The sequence below is a fragment of the Zosterops lateralis genome (genome assembly GCF_965231275.1).
Source record: "Zosterops lateralis genome assembly, chromosome: 13".
Classification (NCBI taxonomy): domain Eukaryota; kingdom Metazoa; phylum Chordata; class Aves; order Passeriformes; family Zosteropidae; genus Zosterops; species Zosterops lateralis.
In genome coordinates this window covers 19,608,365-19,629,396 of record NC_139773.1, presented here as the reverse complement: position 1 = coordinate 19,629,396, position 21,032 = coordinate 19,608,365, and the positions used below count along the sequence as shown (strand labels likewise).

The following is a 21,032-nucleotide window of genomic DNA, read 5'->3' as shown; positions in this document are numbered from 1 at the left end:
GAATTTTCCTCATCCTGAGGAATTCAATCCTTGGTTTTTACTGGAAATCACCTCAAATTCCCAATTTTTCCCTAAATTCCAAAGGATTTGCTCATCCTCAGCCTTCCCATCCCATTTTTACAGGAAACCACCTTTAATTCCCAATTTTTCCTTGAATTCTGTGGGATTTCCTCATCCTGAGGAATTCAATCCCTGGTTTTTATTGGAAACCACCTTTAATTCCCAATTTTCCCTTGAATTCCAAAGTATTTCTTCATCCTGAATCCCTGTTTTTTACTGGAAACCACCTTTAATTCCCATTTTTTCCTTGGATTCCTTGGATTTTCCTCATCCTGAGGAATTCAATCCATGTTTTTTTTACATGAAACCACCCCAAATTCCCAATTTTTTCCTGGAATTTCACAGGATTTCCTCACTCTCAGGAATTCCAGTTCTTCCCAAATCAGGAATTTCTGGAAACCCTCTGGAAGCAGCTCCTGCTCCAGGAAATCCTGGAAATTCCAAATTCCTGTGGGATTTATCCCTGGAAAAAAAAGGCAGGAATGAGGAAAATTCCCCCAAAAGGAACAACCTGGAGTGGAATTCCTGGAAAAACCAGCCAGGAAAAACCCTCTGGATTGAGGGATTTGAGGAGAATTCCCAAATTTTCTGTTTCATTGGAATTTTCTTGGGAGTTTTTGGGAACAGCTCCATCAATCCTGTGGATTTTCCTCCAGGAAATTCCTTGGAATTTTGCCATTTCCATTCCCAGTTTTCCCATTTCTCACCTCACTTCCAAATATCCATTAATTTCCTGGAATTCCATGGGAGTTTTTATCCCCAAAATTGGAATTTTCCCCCTTTTTTTCCCCCCTCCCTTCATTTTCCCAGGAATTTTCCAAAGCTCCCAGAAGGTGTTTTTTTTCCCATTTTTTTTTCTCCTTCATGGATTTCTGACAGAAAAAAAAAATTCCCCCAAAATTCCAGGATTTTCCAGCCTTTCCCACACCTGAAGTGATTTGATTTTCATTTCTCCCAAAAAATTGTGGATTCTTCTTCAATTTTATTCCACTTTTTCCCCACAATTCTGAAAGATTATCCCAGAATTCCTTGGATTTTTAATTCATTCTGATTTTTTAGGGGATTTTACCAAATTCTCCCATTAATCCAGGCAAATAAAGCAGGAAAATCTTGGAATATTCCATTTAAAAAATCAGGAATATTCTAATTATTCCACAAGTTTTCCCAGGAAAAAAAGAACATAAATTTAATAATATTTTTTTTTAATGGGATTAACATTTTCCTAATTTTAGGGAATTCTGGAGCCATCCCAGAATTTTCTCCCTTTTAAATCAGCTTTTCCTCATTTTTTAAAATCGGATTTTCCCACTTTTTTTTTTCCTTGGAATGCTGTAAAAATTCTGATTTTAAGGGGTTGGAAATTCCTGTGGAATTTTTGGATCTCAGGGATTTGTTTTATCCCAAATTTCCCCTGTTGGGAGTGCTGGAATTTGGGGAATTTCGGGAATTTTTTCCATTCTCAGCTCAATTAAAAAACAAGGAATTCTTTGTGTGGGAAAACATTCAAGGGATGAACAAACAATTCCCAGGGATTTTCCAGGGGAAGATTCCTCTGGAATTAAAGGGAAAATCCTTGGGAATAAAAAGAGAAAAAACTGAAAATTCCTGTGGGAAATAAAGGAGGGGGAAAAAATCCCATAAATTCCATTAAAAATTCCTGGTAAAAAACAACTCAATCCCAGAAATTGAAAATTCCTGGTAAAATAAACAAGAAAAAAACCCAAAAAAACTCTACAAATTCTTGTTAAAAATTAACAGGAAAAAAAAAATCTGTAAATTCGAAATTCCTGGTAGAAATAAGACAGGAAAAATTCCATAAATTCCAATAAAAATTCCCCTTAAAAACTAAATCCCACTAATTGCAAAATTCCTGGTAAAATAAACAAGGAAAAAAAAAATCCCAGGAATTCTATTTAAAATTCCTGGTAAAAACCCAATTAAATAAATTAAAAATTCCTGGTAAAAACAAATGAGGAAAAAATCTTCAAATTCCTGTAAAAAAACCAATCCTACAAATTCCAAAATTCCTCTTAAAAATAAAGAGGAAAAATCTCACAAATTGAATTTAAAATTCCTGATAAAATCAAACCAGGAAAAATCTCAAAAATTCCCATTCAAAACCAACCCCACAAATTTAAAATTCCTGTAAAAACAAACCAAGAAAAACCCTCAAGGAATTAAAAATCACAGAAAAAAAGTTGTACCCTGGAAAAAATACCCCTAAAAATTTATTCCAAATATTATCATTTCTAATTATAATTATTTTCTTTTTTAATTCCCAAACTTTTGGAATACAAACAGTGGCAAGAGCAGCTTTAAACATGGAATTCTGGTTTGGAAAAGGGAATAAATTACCTCAATTATGAAAGAAAAAATAAAATTTTTGCACCTTCAAACAATAAAAATCCACTTTTTTTTTTTTCTTTGGGAAAACACAAAAACCAAAGGAAAAAGCAGCTCTGGATTCCCAGAAATTCTTTTTAAATCCCAGCTTGTCCCAACAAATTTCTTTTTTTTCCAGGAGAAAAGTCCTTTTCCAAAGGTTTTCAGCAGCACCAGGAGCAGAAATTCCATGGAAAAAAATCCCTGAAGATTCAGCCCAGGAGACACCTCTGGACACACCTGGAAAAGAGAAATTAAAACAGTTTAAAAAATAAAATTCTGCCTCATTCCCAAATCCCAAACATCCCTAAAAGTTTGGAATATTTATCCCAATCAAAAATTTCTCAGCCAAGCCTAAAATTCTATCAAAACCCCTAAAATTTCCAAAAAAAAATCAGAACATTTTACAGTTTTCTTGTGCTTTAATTGGGATTTTTACCTGGAGTTGGATCCTGTCCCATTCCCAACCCAATTCCTGCTGTTTTCATCCACATTCCTGGAATTTTTCCATGCTCACAGCTGAAGCTTCATCTCCCTCCAGCCCCTGTAAAATATGTGAAGAAAATGAATTTTTCCAAGGATTTTCAGCATTCCCTTGATGCTCTTTGGGGTTTTTCCAGCCCTGTGTTTTCCGGGGAAAGTTGGAAAAGCAGGAAAGGATAAACAGGATTTTTTGAAGGGATAAAATCAATTTTTTACCTGAGTTCTGCTCCAGCTGATTTGGAACAGTTTGCAAATCCCAAATCCTTGGAAAAGGAGCTTGGATCCTCATCCAGCAGCGCCTGGAAAATGGTTTGGGAGGGGAAGGAGCTTAAAGCTCATCCCATTCCAAGGGCTGGGATTATTCCCGTTATCCCAGGCTGACCTTGGACATTCCAGGGATGGAGCAGCCACAGATGTCCCGGGAATTCCAGCCCAGGCAGGAATTATTTGTCAATATCCCACCCAAATCTCCCCTTTTCCCAGAGGAAGCCGTTCCCTGTGTCCATCCCTTATCCCAAATCCCTCTCCAGTTCTCCTGGAGCTCCTTTAGGCCCTGAGGATTCCCGGGATCATTCCAGCGTTCCCAGCCTGGCTCCATCCCCATTCCCCTTCCAAATTTCTGGGATTTGGGTTACAAAAGACCTTAAACCAAATCAGTTCCAACCCAAACACTTTCTGCTGTCCCAGGCTGCTCCAGCCTGGCCTTGGAATTCCATCGCAGCCACGAATTCCTTGCTAATACCCCACCTCACTCTGCTCTCCTCCAGCCTCAATCCACCCCCCTTTCCCAGGAACTCCAAGGGAAAAAAAATAAAAAATAAATCAGTCCCCATTTTTCCTGGGAACTGAAGGATTCCCATCCTTGGCCCTGCCCCACCTCAGCACAGCCGGGCCCCGCTGATCCTCAGGGCCCTTCATGAGGGGATCCTCCCGCCTTTCCCTTCCCCTTCCCGGTGATCCCGACCCTCCGGAGCCGCTCCCGGCCCGCGGGGAGCCCTGTGAGGGCGGCCCGGCCGCTCCCTCTCCCCGCCGGGATCCTCCCGGGCACGGGCAGCGCCCCTCCCGCCCTCCTGTTCCCCTCCGGAGCCGCTCCCAGCCCGCCGAGGCCGCGGGGACCCCCGTGAGGGCGGCCCGGCCGCTCCCCCTCCCTCAGCGCCGCCGCCCCTCCTTCCCTCCCCGCTCGCTCCGCCCGCCGCTCGCGCTCCGCCCGCCCCCCGCCGCCGGGGCCCGCGCCATTGCCCGCGCCATTCCCGTGCCTCGATCCGCACCTTTCCCTCCCTCCTGGCTGCGAGCCCCCGGCCGGGCGGCTCCGGTTTGACGGCCGCTCCCCGCCCCGGCGCCTCCCCCAGGCTCGGGCGGGCGCAGGGAGCAGCGCGCACCGTGCCCGGCGCGGCGGAGCCGCGACCGCTCCGTCCCCATCAGGCGGCAGCGCGGAATGAGCCTGGGCTCGGCGCCGGGCTGTCCCCCTGCCCGGCACAGCCGCTCCCCCATTGGCTTCCGCCGCGCCTCGCGCCGCTGATTGGCCGAGCGGCGGCGGCCGAGCGCTGCGATTGGCCGGCCGCGCCGTCAATCCCGGCGGAGCCCCCGGAGCGCCCGCCCCCGCGGTTATCAGGTTAGTGCGCGCCGCGGTGCTGCGCTCGGGCTTCCGAGCGGCGCTGGGCGAGCCCGAGTCCCTCCGCGCCCCGCGATCGGGGGGCTCTGCACGGGGTCACTGCGCCAGCCGAGCCGCGCACCCTCCGCGCCTCCCGCCAGCCACGGACATGGACATGAAGAAAAGGATCCACTTAGAGCTGCGGAACAGGACGCCGTCAGATGTAAGCAATGCAATGCCCAAAAAAAAAAAAAAAAAAAAAATTAAAATTAATGCTAATAACGCTAATGATGAGAATAATAAAAAAAAGGCATCCCACGGTTAATTTAATTTTTTTTTTTTTTTTTGGCGGGGTGGAGCGTGCCAGGTGTTGGCGGGGCCGGTGCTGCTGCCCTTGAGGTGCCTACCTGTGTGTGTGGGGGGCTGTGGCCCCTCGCTTTGGGGGGCTCGGGGCGCTCCGGGGAGGTTTCGGGGGCTCCCCGGGGCTGCTCCTGCCCGTGCCGGGCTGCGATGCCTCGGAGAGGGGCTGGCCGTGCATTAAATAAAAAATAAGTTGCTCGCTGCTCTCTCTCTCGGCGTGTTTAGTTGGCAAATATTTGTGCAGGGTGCTGGGCTAGGGAGAGGCAGGCAGGGACTGCGAGTGAGTTGCGAATGGTTTAGTTTAAAGTGCGTCTTCATTTCTTTGCAGTGATCAGGCAAGAGAGACTGGGGAGCCATATTTGTAACTTTGTAGTCCTCATGAACGCGCCCTTTCTCTCTCTCTCTCTCTCTCTCTCTCTCCCTCTCTCCAGATGCTGAGAAGATAAAAGGAAAGAATTTTGAAACCGACGCTTAGCGTTGGTTGGGTTTGGTTCGGGCTTTTTTTTTTTTTTTTTTTTTTTTTCCCTCTGTTGTTGTTTTTTTTTTGGATTTTTTTTTTTATTATTATTTTAATTTTTATTTTGCGGGCGATGGGGCATCGCCGCCGGTAGCGCTGAGCGTTGAATAATAATCCTAACGATCGTAAGAATAATAATAATAATAATAAAAAAAATAATATCGGAAGAAATCAACGCACTCTCCACCCCCTCCATCCCCACACACGCACAAAAAGGCTGGATGTGTGTGCGTGTTTTTCCTTCTTCCCCCTTTTCCCCCCCTTCCTTCCCCCGGGGCCGGACTTCAGGTTGTTGTTCCGCGTCTGGCGGAATAAACGGGGGACGGCGAAAAACTTTGGCAGGACAAAAAAAAAAAAAAACAAAAACAAAAAACCAACAAGCCCAACAAAAACCCCTCGAACAAGCAAGAAAATAACGGGTGGGGGGAGGAGGAAAGAAGCGAAAAATAGGAAAACCACCCCTCAAAAAAAAAAAAAAAAAAAAAAAAGAGTGGGCGGGAGGTGGCCGGGGGCAGGCGGGGCGCGAACCCGCGGCGGGGAAGCCCCTTCCCCTCATCCCCCTCCCAGCCCCGCCGGGCCTTCAGCGCTGCCCGGGGAAGGGTTTTTATTTCACCCGAGCTGCCAAAAGCTTCGGGAGGGGAGAGCGGGGGGCGAACGTACCTCAGCGGGCAGCGCGGCGGGCGGGACGCGGCGGCCGAACCGAACCGAACCGAACCGAGCGCCTTGTGCTCCGGGGAAACCAGGAGAGGAGAGGAGAGGAGGGAAGGGAGCGGCGGCGAGGGGGGGTGACAAAGGCGGGCGCGAGGCGGCGGAAGCTGCGCTTTCAAGTTTAAAAAACTCCTGGGCCAGCCAGGAGGAGGAAGAGGAGGAGGAGGACGGCGAAAGGGTGGAGGGTGGGGGGAAACTCTACAGCAAAGCCCGCGGTACGAGCGGCCTATGGCTGAGGGGGCTCCGTGAGGAGAGCGGGGCAGCGCCGCAGCGCAAGTAGGACGCGGCGCCATGTTCTGTGCTGCGCCCCCCCATCCCCGCCTTCCCCTCACGGCCGCCGCCTCCTCCTCCTCCTCCTCCTCCTCCTCCTCCTCCCGCCGCTGCCGGGGCCGCGGGCGGCCCCGCGGGGCCGTGAGGGAGCCCTGCTGGCGCCGGGGCTGAGGCGCTGCGGAGGTTGCGGCGGGGCCCTCCCGACATGACGGGCGGCGCTGCCATTTTGTCGCCGGCCGAGGGGCGGGAGGAGATTTTTTTTTTTTTGTGAGGGCCGCGCTGGGGTAAAAAAAATAAAATAAAAAAAAATATAATTTTTTTTTTAAAAAAAGGTGTTTAAAAATGTGGGGTTTTTATTGAATAGTCGGAGCACCGGGAGGTAGGAAGGGCGCCGGGGCAGCAGCGGGAGGAGCCCCGCGGTTCCCTTGGGTGAGGAATCCGCCTCCTTCCTGGGCAGGGCCCTGTGGGGAGGCAGCCTTGGGCTTCCCAAGTGTTTTGCTCCTTTTTCATCCTGTTTCTTTCTTATTTTTTACCCGATTTTTTTTCCATGATTTTTTTTAAAGTAGTTTTCTATTTTTGCTCAATTTTTTTGCCCCCGTTTCGCCTCACCGCCCTCATCGCTGGAGGTGTTTCCTCCCCATTTTTAAACGCTGTTTTAAAAACAGCCTCCAAAGGGATAAACTCATTTTTCCCCCCGTCTTTTCCCTGCTTGGATTTTGTGCTGTTTCCGCTTCGCTTTTTGCCTCACGCCAAAAAAAAAAAAAAAAAAAAAGTTGGGAAAACTCGGAGCTGGAGGGAGTTCCCTGCTCCTCTGGGCTGGGAATGGGATAATCGGGAATAATTTCACCTTTCGCCGCTTGGTTTTCTTTGGGATTTTCAGGGAATTCCGTGCCTCGATCCCCCCAAAGTGTTCTAAATCCCAATTTTCCAGGATTTTTTAGGCAGAGAGCTGGAAATTCCGAGTTGGGAATGTTGTTGTGTTCCGAGCTGTGTACACGTGGGTTTTAGGGGATGAATTTTGGTCCTTTAAAATATTAAAGGGAAATCCTGCAAATTCCACCCTCTGGAATTGGGATGTGGCAGGAATGTTGATGCCAAAGTCGTTTATTCCTGGATTTTTAGGAAGTTTTTGGGTGGGCAGGATGAGTTTGGGAATTGTTTCCCTTAATTTTGAGTGCTTGTCCTTATTATTTCCCGAATTTATGTGGAATATCAAGAAATCTTGGGAAAATCCCCCTGAGTTTTGGGAGTTTCCTTAAATTCTGTGCTGCTTTTTTTGATTTTAATTTCTCCTGAAATCAGAATTAAATCTTTGGATGTGGATGGGGGTTTGTGCTTTTTCCTGAGCTGCTTTGGGATATTTTCCACCTGGATCTCCTATTTTCCCATGGAATTCTGGGCTTTTCCATTGGATAATCCCAGAAAGTCACATCCTAAAAATATCCTCAGGTGGATTCTGTGGAGAAGTTCCTTCCTCAATCTCATTTTTGTTGTTTCATTTTTTCATTTTTCCTTTTTTTTTTAATATTAATTCAATGTCAGGGAAAAATGTGGATTTTTGTGCTGGAAAATCGGGAATTTTTGGATGTTTAGGCAGTTTTTTCCCCAGAAATTCCCACTTTTAATCCCATTAAATTTACGAATCACAGCAAAATGATGTTTTTATTACTTTTATTAATATAATTTTAATTATAATTAATTAATTCTTGTTAATTTCCTTCAGGAAGTGTTCACCTGGGCAGATTTTTGGCACTTCCCTGCTCATTCCTGTTGGAAAAATCCAAATATTGGGAAGCAGAGGGAGGTGGGAGGGTTAAAATTAGGCTGAAAATATGATTTAATGTTGGAAAAAAATTCCTTGATCCGCCCCAAATTCCATCAGAACATTTGGAATTTCCCAAAAAAAGGGGGAATCCTCAGGAGGCAAAACCCAAATCCAACAGAATACAAAAAAAGTGGAAAAAACAACTGAGAGAAAAAGCTCTTTTTAAAATATATTTTTAATTTTAAAGGGGATTTTCCACAGATTTTCCCCACTGTTCTTCTCTGGAATTAAAATTTCCAATAGGAAACAACACAAAAAAAAAAAAAAAAAAAAAAAAAAAAAAAAAAAACCACCAAAAAAACCACACCAACCTCACAGGTGTGAGAATGTTGGGAATTTTAAAGCCAGGATTGAGAGGAATAAAAGTCAAAGTTTGATCCCTGATGGAATTCCTGTCAATTGGGAAGGAAAGACTTTGACTTTTTTTTCCTGGAGGAAAAAAAAGGAGGATTAGGAAGGAATCTTCCAAAAATTCCTTTCTAATCTCCAGGGGGAGCCAGCAGGAACAGGGGCAGGATGAGAGGGGAGGCTCGGGTGGGACATCAGCAGGAATTTTTCCATGGAAAAGGTGGAATAAACATTGGAAAGGGCAGCCCTGGTGGAATTCCCATCCCTGGAAGTATCCAAAGAATTCCTGGATGTGACACTCCGGGATCAGGCACAGCTTGGACTCAATCCTGGATGTCTTTCTCAGCCTCAGTGATCCCAAAAGGGTGGAAGTTTAAATTATTTTAAATTTTTCCAAGGGATTTTCCAAGGAAGTTGAGCGGCAGAGGAGGAATTCCGATGGGAATTTTGGGAAAGCCGGGATGAGTTTGGAGCTTCCTGAGATGGGAATTTGGTGTTCCCAGGGAAGGTTTAATCCCAGAAAGGTTGGATTGGTGGCTGCATTCCATTAATTTTTCCAAGGATTCTCTTGATTCCTGGTTGGAATTCCAGTTGGATGAGCTGGAAGGTGTATTTCCAAGGATCCTGGCTTTCCTCAGGATTCCTGGATTCCAGCTGGGAACTGCTGAAGGGATCGGGATTTCTTGGATGGGGGAAATTCCCATAAACTGGAGCTTGGAGAAATCCTAGAAAATTCCCAGGAAGCCTCGGCAGGTGTCGCTTTCATCCCTAAATGGATGGAATTTATAATTCTGATGGAATTCTGCTCCTGATCCCAGTATCCATGTGAGATTCTCCAGGCTGGACAATTCCCTGGATTTCCATGGATTTGGGTTACAGGATTTTCTGGGAATTGGGTTGTATTCCGTGGCCATTTCCCAGCACTTGGGATTTTTGGGATTCTCTTCCCAGCCAGGAGATGCTGGTGGATGACTGGTTGGAATTCAATTTATCCCACCTTGGATATTCCCAGTTGGAATTTGGTATTCCCAGGAAAGGTTTAACCCTGGAAAATTGGTGGGATTGGTTTGGTGGCTGGACTTTATGGCTTAGTGGTGTTTTCCAAGGATTCTCGGATTCCAGGTTGGAATTCCAGCTGGGATGAGCTGGTGTGAAAGAGGTGGGAATGGAGAATGTTCCCAAGGATCCTGGCTTTTCTCAGGAATCAATTTATCCCATCTTGGATGTTCCCAAAAAACCTTTGGAGAGCTGCATCCATATCCCAAATCTGTGGGGTTTGGGGAAGGAATTCCATCTGCTGTTTAAGGATGGAAAACTTTGGGAATTCTCCCTTCCCTGTGGAATCAGATCCTGCTCCAGGTCAGCTCCTCATTCCTGAGCAGCTGAGGATCCCCCTGGAATGGGAATTCCATGGAATGGGAATCTCCAGTGGCCACTGGCCATGGCACCTGCTGCCCTCCCTGCCCTGGGCAGAATTCCAAAGGTTCTGGAAAAACCTGGAAGAGCTCCTGAGCTGTGACCAAGCAGACACAGAGCAGCTGCTGGGAGATAATTCCATGGAATTTTTCCCTGTTTTCCACCGGGAATGGGATCACTCTGGGGTTGAATCGTGGAGAGCTCGAAATTGCAGCTGGAATTTTATTTATTAATTATTTTAATTAGGTGCTCGAGCTTGGGGATTTTTGGGATGATCTTGGAGCAGGGGTTGGATCATCAAAGCCTTTGGTAATCCCAGGATTGAGTAGGGAAGCTCAGCCAAGCTTTTGTTGGTCTGGTCTCATTCCGAGTGGGATTGGAATGGGAAATTCAGGGAATTTCTCACCTCTGGTTGGATTTTTTGGGGGAGATGAATCCTTGGAAAAGTTCCCTCTTAGAGATGCTGTGGAAAGCAATGGCCTCTCCCAAGGCTTCTCCTTAAAATTCCGAGATTTTTATGGAGAGGGAATGGAAGGCAGAGGGCTGTGGGGTGTTGGGAAAAAAAAAAATCCCACAAATCCAGTTCCTCCTCCATTGGCACACCTGGGTTTCCTTGGGGATTCTTAGGACACGGAGCCATCCTGGAATTTTGTTTGGAATGCTGCTGTTTCCAGGGGTTCAGAGAGTTAACACCGACACGATGTTGCTCTTGGGAAGGGTTGGGGATGTGCTGTGCTCTTCCCAAACTCATCCAAGCTTTCCAAACGTGGCCTCTTGGATTACAGGAGCTTTCTCCATGGATTTGTTGGATTTGTGCTTTTTCCCAGAGCTGCAAACAGGGAAAGGAGGGAATGTGGAATTTGTGCACCAAACTCTGAAAAGCGAGGAGGAAACAGCCTTCCCAAAAAAATTCTGTGGAGAGATTGGAATGGGATGATGCTTAGAATCCCTTCCAACCCAAAACATTCCAAGATTCTAAAAAAATGCAAATTAAAAGGAAAAAATCCAGGCAGTTGGGTCATTTGCCTTCATGCTAAAGGGTTTTCCTTTGTATCCAAGACTTATTTCCAGCACTTCCTTAAATCTCCGCTCTACACCTCAGGGAATTTTTGTCTAATTCAGGTTTTTTTGTCCAATTCCCTGTTTTCCATGCTGAGGGTGGATGGAGGGATGGATATCCCAACTCCTGGATCAGGGCTGGAGATGTTTGTTCGTCAGCGTGAGCTCTGGGGACATGAGGGGAAGAACTTTCATTTATCCCAAACGGATCCTCTGGATAATTAATAATGGATAATTAATGGATCCTCTGATATTTAAACACTATTGACAAATAAGATCCACATATTTTCCACCTAAATTTCAACACAATGAGTAATTTGGGAATTTATTTTGGGAATTTTGGGTTTTTTTCTTTCAATGTGTGGGATCAGCAGTGCTGTTTGTCCCTCAGTGTGAGGGCACCTTCCCTTCCCTCCATTCCCATTCAACTCATCTCCCAAATGTGAGGAATTCCCAAATTTCTCTGAGGCAAACCCCACCTGGATCTTCCCAGTGTGGGTTCCAAACCCTCCTGGCTCCGTGTTCGGGGGTGCTGGGATGAGATAAGGGAGCAGGGACACAGATAAGGAGGATTGGCCTCCATTGCCGTTTTCCCGCCTTTTTTTTTGGCGGGAACTCCAGGCGTGTGTGGGGAACGGGAGGGGAAAAACCTCTTTATTTATCCCAAATGGGTAAATGATAATTGAACACCATTGAGGGTAAAGATCCACATATTTTCCAGCTAAATTTCAACGCAATGAGTAATTTGGGAATTTATTTTGGGAATTTTGAGCGGGTTTTTTTCCCCTCAGTGTGTGAGATCAGGAGCAGTGCTGTTTATCCCTCAGTGTGAGGTCACCTTCCCTTCCTTCCATTCCCACTCCCCTCAGCTCTTGAATGTGAGGAATTTCCAAATTTCTCTGAGGCAAACCCCATCTGGATCTTCCCAGTGTGGATCCCAAACCCTCCTGGCTCCGTGTTCGGGGGTGCTGGGATGAGATAAGGGAGCAGGGACACAGATAAGGAGGATTGGCCTCCATTGCCGTTTTCCCGCCTTTTTTTTTGGCGGGAACTCCAGATGTGTGTGGGGAACATGAGGGGGAAAAAACTCTTTATTTATCCCAAATGGATCAATGATAATTGAACACCATTGAGGGTAAAGATCCACATATTTTCCAGCTAAATTTCAATGCTATGGGTAATTTGGGAATTTATTTTGGGAATTTTGAGCATTTTTTCCCCTCAGTGTGTGGGATGAGGAGCAGTGCTGTTTGTCCCTCAGTGTGAGGGCGCCTTCCCTTCATTCCCATTCAACTCATCTCCCAAATGTGAGGAATTCCCAAATTCCTCTGAGGCAAACCCCACATGGATCTTCCCAGTGTGGATCCCAAACCCTCCTGGCTCCGTGTTTGGGGGTGCTGGGATGAGATAAGGGAGCAGGGACACAGATAAGGAGGACTGGCCTCCATTGCTGTTTTCCCGCCTTTTTTTTTGGTGGGAACTCTGGGCGTGTGTGGGGAACGTGAGGGGAAATTTATCCCAAATGGATCATCTGGAGAATGCTGATAATTGGACACCATTGAAGGAAAGGATCCACGTATTTTCCACCTAAATTTCAATGCAATGAGTAATATGGGAATTTATTTTGGGAATTTTGGGCATTTTTTCTCCCTCAGTGTGTGAGGATTCGCCTCCATTGCCGTTTTCCCACCTTTTTTTTTGGCGGGAACTCCAGGTGTGTGTGGAGAACATGAGGGGAAAAAACTCTTTATTTATCCCAAGTGGGTCCTCTGGAGATTCCTGATAATTAAACACCATTGAGGGAAAAGATCCACATATTTTCCTTATTTTTGGGGGGTTTTCTATCTAAATTTCACCCCAATGAGTGGTTTGAGAGTTTATTTTGGAACTTCTGGAGGCTTTTTACCTCAGTGTGTGGGATCAGCAACACTGATCTTTGCCTCTATCTTGGCTTTCTTCTCAAACTCCTGCATTTCTCTGCTTAAAACCTCCTGATTGTTGCTAATTCCTTGGAATTCCTTATATTTTCCCTCTTTTTCTCCCCTTTTGCAGGTGAAAGAGCTCGTTCTGGACAACTGCAGGTCGTACGAAGGGAAAATCGAGGGCCTCACGGATGAGTTTGAGGAGCTGGAATTCCTCAGCACAATCAACGTCGGCTTAACCTCAGTTGCAAACTTACCAAAGTTAAACAAACTCAAGAAGGTAAATCCCACCTCCCCGAGCCAAATCCCTCCTTTTTTCCCCCCCATTCTCCACGGGCGGAAAAGCGGCTGGAACGGGATCAGATGGGATTTTTGAGGATGTTTTTTGGGGTTTTGCAGCTCGAGCTGAGCGACAACAGAATCTCAGGAGGCCTGGAAGTGTTGGCAGAGAAGTGTCCGAACCTCACGCACCTAAACCTAAGCGGCAACAAAATTAAAGATCTCGGGACAATAGAACCTCTGGTGAGTCGGGATTGCTCCCAGGAACGGGATTCCAAACCCTTTGGAATTCCTTTCTCTATCTCAGGGTGCTCCAAACCTGGCCTTGGGCATTTCCAGGGAATGTTGAACTTGTACCAGGACCTTTCCTCATTATTCCTTTTTAAAATCGTGGTTATTCCTGCCCCTCCTGCATCCCAAGTCCTGAGGAGTTGGTTTTGTTCCAAGGAATCTGATTCATCCCATTCCAAACCCTTTGGAATTCCTGCCTCTATCCCAGGTTGCTCCAAGCCCAACCTTGGGCACTTGCAGGGAATGTTGAACCTGTGCCAGGGCCTTTCCCTCTCATTCCATCCCAAAATCCCGGTTATTCCTGCCCCTCTTGCATCCCAAGTCCTGAGGAGTTGGTTTTGCTCCAAGGAATGGGATTCATCCTGTTCCAAACCCCTTGGAATTCCTTTCTCTATCTCAGGGTGCTCCAAGTCTGGCCTTGGGCACTTGCAGGGAATGTTGAACCTGTGCCAGGGCCTTTCCCTCTCATTCCATCCCAAAATCCCAGTTATTCCTGCCTCTCCTGCATCCCAAGTCCTGGGAAATTGGTTTTGCTCCAAGGAATGGGATTCATCCCGTTCCAAACCCCTTGGAATTCTGCCTCTATCCCAGGTTGCTCCAAGCCCGGCCTTGGGCACTTGCAGGGAATGTCACTCCTGGAATCTGTTCCCGATCCTCCCTCCCCTCGTTCCTTCCCGCTATCCCAGCTAATCCCTGGATCCAGGCCTCATCCCAAATCCGTGTCCCTGTTCCCGGTGAGCCGCTGCTTCCCTCTAGTGGCTGCCGGGCTCCCCCATTCCCGGTGGGAATCACCGCAGCTTCCCAGGATTCCGCGGGCTCTGGATCCGTCTCCAGGCACAAGAATTCCCATTAAAATCCTGCCAGGAGCAGCTCCTTCCTGCATCTCCTTTCCTGCAGAAAAGGCAGAGCTGTTAAACTCGTGGAGAAGCCTGGAACTGCTCCCAGCTCTCCCAGTTTTCCCATTTCCAGGCCTTTTTCCCGAGTGTTTTCCACATTAAAGGGATATATTCCATAAGAGTTGATATTTCTTATCTGCAGACCAGCCTTGATAGAAATACTCAATTCCTTTGGGTTTTATTATTAAGATTTCCAAGTTCTATGGGCAGTGCAGAATTCTTCCCCCCAAAAAAATTCCACAAAACCCCCAGGAACTAAATTCCTGATCCATTTCCATGCCTTTTTTTCATTTTTCCAGAGGCTAAGGAAAAATAATTCCATTTTTTAAACCTCTTTTAGCATTAGTCCAAATGCTGCATTCCTGGTTCCATCTGCAAGAATCCCTTTGGGATAATTCCCTTGGCATCAGTTACTCCTGGATCTGGTGCCTTTGGGATAATTCTCCCATTATTCCTTTGTGTTTGGGAGCTGCAGGACTCTAAGGAGAGCCTTTCCCATCCCAAATCAAAGAACTCAAAACACCCGTGGGAATCCCTCGAGCACATTCCCTGTGGGATCCTTCCCTTTGGAGGGAATTCCTGCAGCCAGCAAACCTCCATAAATCCCCCCAAAACCCCCCTGATGCATTTCCATGTCTTTTTTACATGTCTTTTCTCATCTTTTCCAGAGGCTAAGGAAAAATCATTCCATTTTTTAAACCTCTCTTAGCAAATGCTCCATTCCTGCTTTCATCTGCAAGAATCCCTTTGGGATAATTCCCTGGGCATCAGCTACTCCTGGATCTGGTGCCTTTGGGATAATTCTCCCATTATTCCTTTGTGTTTGGGAGCTGCAGGACTCCAGGGAAAACCTTTCCCACCCCAAATCCCAAATCAAAGACCCCAAACCACCCCGCGGGAATCCCTTGAGCACATTCCCCATGGGATCCTGCCACCGGCAAACCTTCAGAATTCCTTTGTTTTCCCCAGAAAAAGTTGGAAAACCTGAAGAGCTTAGACCTGTTCAACTGTGAGGTGACCAACTTGAACGACTACAGAGAAAACGTGTTCAAGCTGCTGCCGCAGCTGACGTACCTGGACGGCTACGACCGGGACGACAAGGAGGCGCCCGACTCCGACGCCGAGGGATACGTGGAGGGGCTGGACGACGAGGAGGAGGATGAGGACGGTACGGAGGGGTGGGGAGTGAGGGAATGAAGGGATGGAGTGAGGAAATAAGGGGATGAGGGAAAGGACCTGAGTGAAGGAGTGATGGAAATGAAGGGGGGAGGAGTGAGGGGATGAAGGGGAAGAAGTGAGGGAATGAGGGGATGGAGTGAGGGAATGAGAGGAGCACTGAGGGATGGGATGAGGGGTTGGAATGAGGGAATGAGGGGAAGAGTGAGGGACGGGATGAGGGGAAGGACCTGAGGGAGTGAGGGAATGAGGGGAAGGAGTGGGGGAATGAGGGAGTGGCCCTGAGGGAGTGAGGGGAAGGACCTGAGGAAATAAAGGGAAGGAATGTAGGGGTGAGGGGAAGGAGTGAGGGTATGAGGGAAAGAATGAGAGGAAAGAGTGAGGGAATGACTGGAAGGAGTGAGGGAAAAAGGACCTGAGGAAATAAGGGGAAGGGATGAGGGAGTGAGGGAATGAGGGGAGAGATTCAGGGAATGAAGGGAAGGAGTGAGGGAATGAGGGAAGGGATGAGGGAATAAAAGGAAGGGATATGGGGGTGAGGAGTGAGGAAATGAGGGGAAGAAGCGAGGGAAAAAGGACCTGAGGGAATGAGGGAGAGGAGTGAGGGAAAGCACCTCAAGGAATGAGGGAATTGAGGAGAGGAATGAGGGCAAGGAGTGAGGGAATGAAGGGAAGAAATGAGGGAATGAGGGAAGGAATAGGGCCTGAGAAGGGATGAGGGAATTGAGAGGAGGAATGAGGGAAAGGACCTCAGCATCCTGAGGGAATCAGGGAAGGGACCTGAGGGAATGAGGGGAAGGATCTTGGTGTCCCAAAGGAGTGAGGGGAAGGAAACTGAAGGAGTGAGGGGAAGGAAAACTGAAGGGATGAGGGGAAGGAAACTGAAGGGATGAGGGGAAGGAAACTGAAGGGATGAGGGGAAGGAAACTGAAGGAAGGAGGGGAAGGAAACTGAAGGGATGAGGGGAAGGAAACTGAAGGGATGAGGGAAAGGAAACTGAAGGGATGAGGGGAAGGAAACTGAAGGAAGGAGGGGAAGGAAACTGAGGGAGTGAGGGGAAGGAAACTGAAGGAAGGAGGGGAAGGAAATCAAGGGAATGAGGTGAAGACCTTGTCCTGAAGGAATGGTGGGAGAAGGACCTCAGTGTCCTGAGGGAATGAAGGAGAGGAATCAGGGAAAGGAACTGATGAGTGTCCCAAAGAAATGAGGGAAAGGACCAAAGGAATGAGGGGAATGGTGGGAAGGAGCTGGGCAGGACCTGAAGGAGCTTTTATCCTCAGTTTTATCTCTAGTGAAAGACCGGGACGACAAGGAAGCGCCGGACTCTGACGCCGAGGGATACGTGGAGGGGCTGGACGACGAGGAGGAGGATGAGGACGGTACGTGGGACGTGCTCCATGGGATTCCTGCATCCCAAAAAATGAGGGGAGGAGGTGGCAGAATGGGAATAGAGGGGTGGGATCAGGAAGGAGCCAAGGGAAGGAATTACAGGAAGAGGGATGAGTGTTTTCAGGGAATTCCCCTGAGCCATCCCACCATGAGGATCCGGCTGATCCCAGGGAATTTGCTGGATTCTCCCATCCCACTGGCACAGCAGAAGCAGAAAAGCTGGATGTGCATTTTTCCCAGGAATGCTGAGTGGGAACTCTGGGAAGGTTCCCAAAACACATGGAAAATGCTCCAGGGGCTCGGCACTTCCTGGTTTTCTGTTGGATTTAGGGGTTTTCCTTTTGGAATCACCTAAAAGGCTGGAATTTTGTGTCCAGGGGAAGCTCTTGATGGATGATTGGAAAGCTCTGCTCCATCCATTCCTGGAAAAGCAGGATTTTTTTGGGGAATTTCAGGTATTTTTTATAGAAATTCCCATTTTTTATTTTTCATGCCTGCTGTTTCCAGGGGTTTTTGGCCACGCTGGAGCCATGAAACTTCCCAAAAAATTCCCCTAAAAACCCAGAAAAAATAAAACCCTAAAATAATAATAATAATAATAATAATAATAATAATAATAATAATTTTTAAAAATAATAAACCCCCCCCCCCCTAAAATTCCCATCCAAATTAAAGGAAAACTGGGAACACACAACACATAGGGGTCACAAAGTCACCAGCTCCAAACCCATCCCAAAAAATCCAACATTCCCTAAAAAAACCCCAACCTTTGTTTGGTCACTATTTACAAAGAGAGAATTCCCAAAGTTGGAAAAATTGGGAAAAGGGTCTGGAAATAGTAGCATTCCCAAAAAAAAAAAAAATAAAAGCCCATGGAGCGTTGCCACCCCAGGGAGGAGGCCTGGCTGCCATTCCTGAAAAAAAACATGGATTTGGAAAGAGTTCCTGACAATCTTCTGCTCTCCCTAAGGAATTTCCTGCTTGGATTCCAAGATTTTGGGGTGGAATTATTAAAAAAAAAAACCCCTCTCCACTTTTCCCATGGATTTTTTTTGTTTTTCCAGAGGAGGAATACGACGACGACGCTCAGGTAGTGGAGGACGAGGAGGATGAGGAGGAGGAGGAGGAAGGGGAGGAGGAGGATGTGAGTGGAGAGGAGGAGGTGAGACTTGGAATTCCTGCTGGGAAAGGGCTGGGCGGGAAAAACGGGATTTGGGGGATTTTAGGATGAAGTCTGGGATGGGGGGAAAAATGGAATTGGAGGGGAAAATAGGATTGTGTGGGGGGAAAAATGGGATTGTGTGAGGGGGAAATGGGATTGAGGGGGAAAAATGGGATGGGAAAAATCGGATTGAGAGGAAAATGGGAATGGAGGAGGAAATGGGATTGTGTGAGGGGAAAATGGGATTAAGGGGGGAAAAAGGGATGGGAAAAGAGGAAAGCGGGATGGGAGGAAGGAAAATGGGATTGAGGGGAGGAAAGTGGGGTGGAAGGAAGGAAAGTGGGATAGGAAGAAGGAAAATGGGATGGTAGGAGGGAAAATGGGATCGTGGAAGGAAAACTGGGATTACAGGGGGGAAAAATGGAGTTGGAGGAGGGAATAGGAAAACAGGATTCCAGGAAGTTGTTTTCCCTCTCCTGCCCCTCTGGATTGTTCCTGAGTCTCCTCAATCCCCCTCAGAGGCTCTGGATAAATCCAGCTTTTCCCACTCCCGTAAATCCCAGTCCAGTTTTCCTAAAGTCAGGAATGGCACATTCCCAGCTCAGGGATTGGGGATTTCAGTCCCTAAAAAACAGGAATACTGGGAATGTCCTCCCTGAAGACATTCCAAGGACTTTCCCTCCATGGAAAATGGGATTTTGGGGAAAGCTCCTGGGCTGATCCCAAACTTCTCATCCCGTTTTTTCCCGGAATTCCAGGAGGATGAGGAAGGCTACAACGACGGCGAGGTGGACGATGAGGAGGACGAGGAGGAGCCCGGTACGGAACCAATCCCACTTTTCCTTAAGGAAAAACCACCTCAGTCCCATGGGAAACAGAATTCCCATGGAAAAGCAGGAATGTGGCTTCTGGAATAACAGGAATTCTTTCCTTTTTTCCCCAGAGGAAGAGCGGGGCCAGAAGAGGAAACGAGAGCCTGAGGACGAGGGGGATGAGGACGACTGAGCAGCTTTTCCCTGGAAAAAATTCCCTCTTGTGATTTGACTGTTTTTATCCCGGAATTCCCCCTTTTCCCACTCCCGACCCTTTGGATTTTCCTTTTCTTTTCCTTTTTTTTTTTTGGTTTTTTTTTTTTTTTGTTTTTTTTTTTTGTTTTTTTTTTTTCCCGGATTGTAACGTTGCTGTGGGAACCGAGCGGGAGCAGCGAGGGTGGGAAGGGAATAAAATCCTATTTTTACTGCCGCTCCTCCTCCTCCGATTCTTTGGGAAATTTTTTTTTTTTTCCTTGGATCCTCTTTTTTTTTTTTTTTTTTTTTTTTTTTTTTTTTTTTTTTTTTTTCCTTCAATCCCCCCTGGAACTGCAAGAGTTGATGAGTAGGAACCGAGCTGGGAATTCTTGGAGAGAGAGCGGAGCTTGGACGTCTCGGAAGCGAAACGAGGAGAAAACCGAGTTGAAATCCATGGATGAGCCGGGATTTTCCCACCTCTGCCATTCCCAAATCATTTTTTTTTTTTTTAAGGAATGGCAGCCAGGCCTCCTCCCTGGGGTGGCAACGGTGCCTTGCTCCGTGGGTTGGTCTTTTTTTTGGGAATGCTGCCATTTCCAGCCCCTTTTCCCAACTTTGGGAATTCCCTCTTTGTAAATAGTGACCAAACAAAGGTTGGGGTTGTTTTTTTTTTTTTTTTGGGAATGTTGGATTTTTTGGGATATGGGTTCGGAGCTGGTGACTTTGCGATCCCTGTGTGTTGTGTGTTCCCAGTTTTCCTTTAATTTGGGAGGGAATTTTAGGTTTTTTTGGGAATTCTTTTTTTTTTTTTTTTTAATTATTATTTTTGGGGGAGTTTTCTGGGTTTTTAGGAGAATTTTTTGGGGGGGGAATTTTTGGGAATATTCGTGGCTCCAGCACAGCCCTGGAAATGGCAGGCATGAAAAAAAAAAAATGGGAATCTCTATTAAAAAATATCCCAAATTCCCAAATTACCCGACCTTGGAATAAACCAACTCCTTCCCCCTTTCCCAATCAGCTCCCTCTGGAATTTCTGCCGTTAATCCAGGAAAAAAAAACACTTGGAAAATCCCATTTTTTCCACCCAGCAAGCCAGGAATTCCAGGAGAAATGCCTGAAATTCCCTGGAAATTCCTGAAAATTGTATTTTCTTACCTTGTGGGAGGCAAAAAAAACCCGGAAAATCCTTGGGGAATGTACAGATCCTGCAGGGAAAAAAATCCCTTTGGAAGTGACTTGGATTTCCTAGGAAAGCTTCCGTGTGTAGAAATCCAGCGGCTCCAGGGTTTTTTTTGGGAATTTGGGAGGCCCGGCAGAGCCACCTTTGGAGTTTTTGTCTGTTTGGCTTTGAGGAATTTCAATAAAGCTTTTGATACAAATCCCGCCTCTGGAATTCTTTCCGGGAAAAACAAGGAATGGCAGATATGGAAAAGTGAGAATTCCCAAATTTTTTACCACCCTAAAAAGAAGGAATTGCAGCTCTGGAAAAGTTGGAATTCCCGGATTTTTAGTACCTTTGACTCCCTAAAAAATCAAGGAATTGCAGCTCTGGAAAAGTGAGAATTCCCAAATCTTTTAGCACCCTAAAAAGAAGGAATTGCAGCTCTGGAAAAGTTGGAATTCCCAGATTTTTAGTACCTTTTGCTTCCGAAAATCCTTTGGATGAAGCCCAGGGAGAGGTTGGGGCTGAGTGGAAGCTCCTGGAATGTTTTCCCTTGGGAATGGGAGATTCTGAGGGATTATCCCAGAAAAACTTGGAGCCTTTCTCCTGGAAAATCCTCTCCCAGCTTTGCCAGGTTGGGAATGAGGAGCTCAGGATCCCAGGGAATGCTCCTTTGGGATGTGGAATTTCATCCGTGTCTTCCTCCCTCTGGAATTGTTGGATCCTAAA

General features: G+C 46.8%; 1 protein-coding gene and 1 long non-coding RNA gene across 8 annotated transcripts; one reads left to right on the top strand and one right to left on the bottom strand.

The window, feature by feature from the left end:
* Nucleotides 1-105: 105 nt before the first annotated feature.
* On the bottom strand, nt 106-7,303 carry LOC310914459. Of its 6 annotated transcripts, XR_014591038.1 has the most exons (5): nt 6,054-7,303; nt 4,924-5,310; nt 3,142-3,224; nt 2,882-2,986; nt 106-2,682 (listed from the first exon to the last, which is right to left on the bottom strand). It is a non-coding gene; the product is annotated as an uncharacterized lncRNA (long non-coding RNA). The 6 variants fall into 6 exon arrangements; XR_014591039.1 differs by lacking the exon at nt 4,924-5,310 and having other exon boundaries at nt 107-2,682; nt 6,054-7,284; XR_014591040.1 differs by lacking the exon at nt 6,054-7,303 and having other exon boundaries at nt 107-2,682; nt 4,924-6,041.
* Nucleotides 4,562-20,117, top strand: ANP32A (acidic nuclear phosphoprotein 32 family member A). Of its 2 annotated transcripts, none has more exons than XM_083870607.1 (8): nt 4,562-4,739; nt 13,072-13,221; nt 13,341-13,463; nt 15,377-15,575; nt 16,876-16,962; nt 18,037-18,134; nt 18,893-18,953; nt 19,078-20,117. In XM_083870607.1, the coding sequence occupies exons 1-8, from the start codon at nt 4,686-4,688 to the stop codon at nt 19,137-19,139; spliced, it is 834 nt and encodes a 277-aa protein (XP_083726733.1). In that variant the 5' UTR covers nt 4,562-4,685; the 3' UTR covers nt 19,140-20,117. The 2 variants fall into 2 exon arrangements, with proteins under 2 accessions (XP_083726733.1, XP_083726732.1); XM_083870606.1 differs by having other exon boundaries at nt 16,864-16,962.
* Nucleotides 20,118-21,032: the final 915 nt, after the last annotated feature.

Excerpts from the sequence above, each read along its gene's own strand:
- ANP32A (XM_083870606.1), top strand. The coding sequence starts at position 4,686 with ATGGACATGAAGAAAAGGATCCACTTAGAGCTGCGGAACAGGACGCCG. Across the intron at positions 4,740-13,071 it reads GGAACAGGACGCCGTCAGAT|GTGAAAGAGCTCGTTCTGGA; the intron begins GTAAGCAATGCA and ends CCCCTTTTGCAG. Across the intron at positions 15,576-16,863 it reads CGAGGAGGAGGATGAGGACG|TTTTATCTCTAGTGAAAGAC; the intron begins GTACGGAGGGGT and ends TTTTATCCTCAG.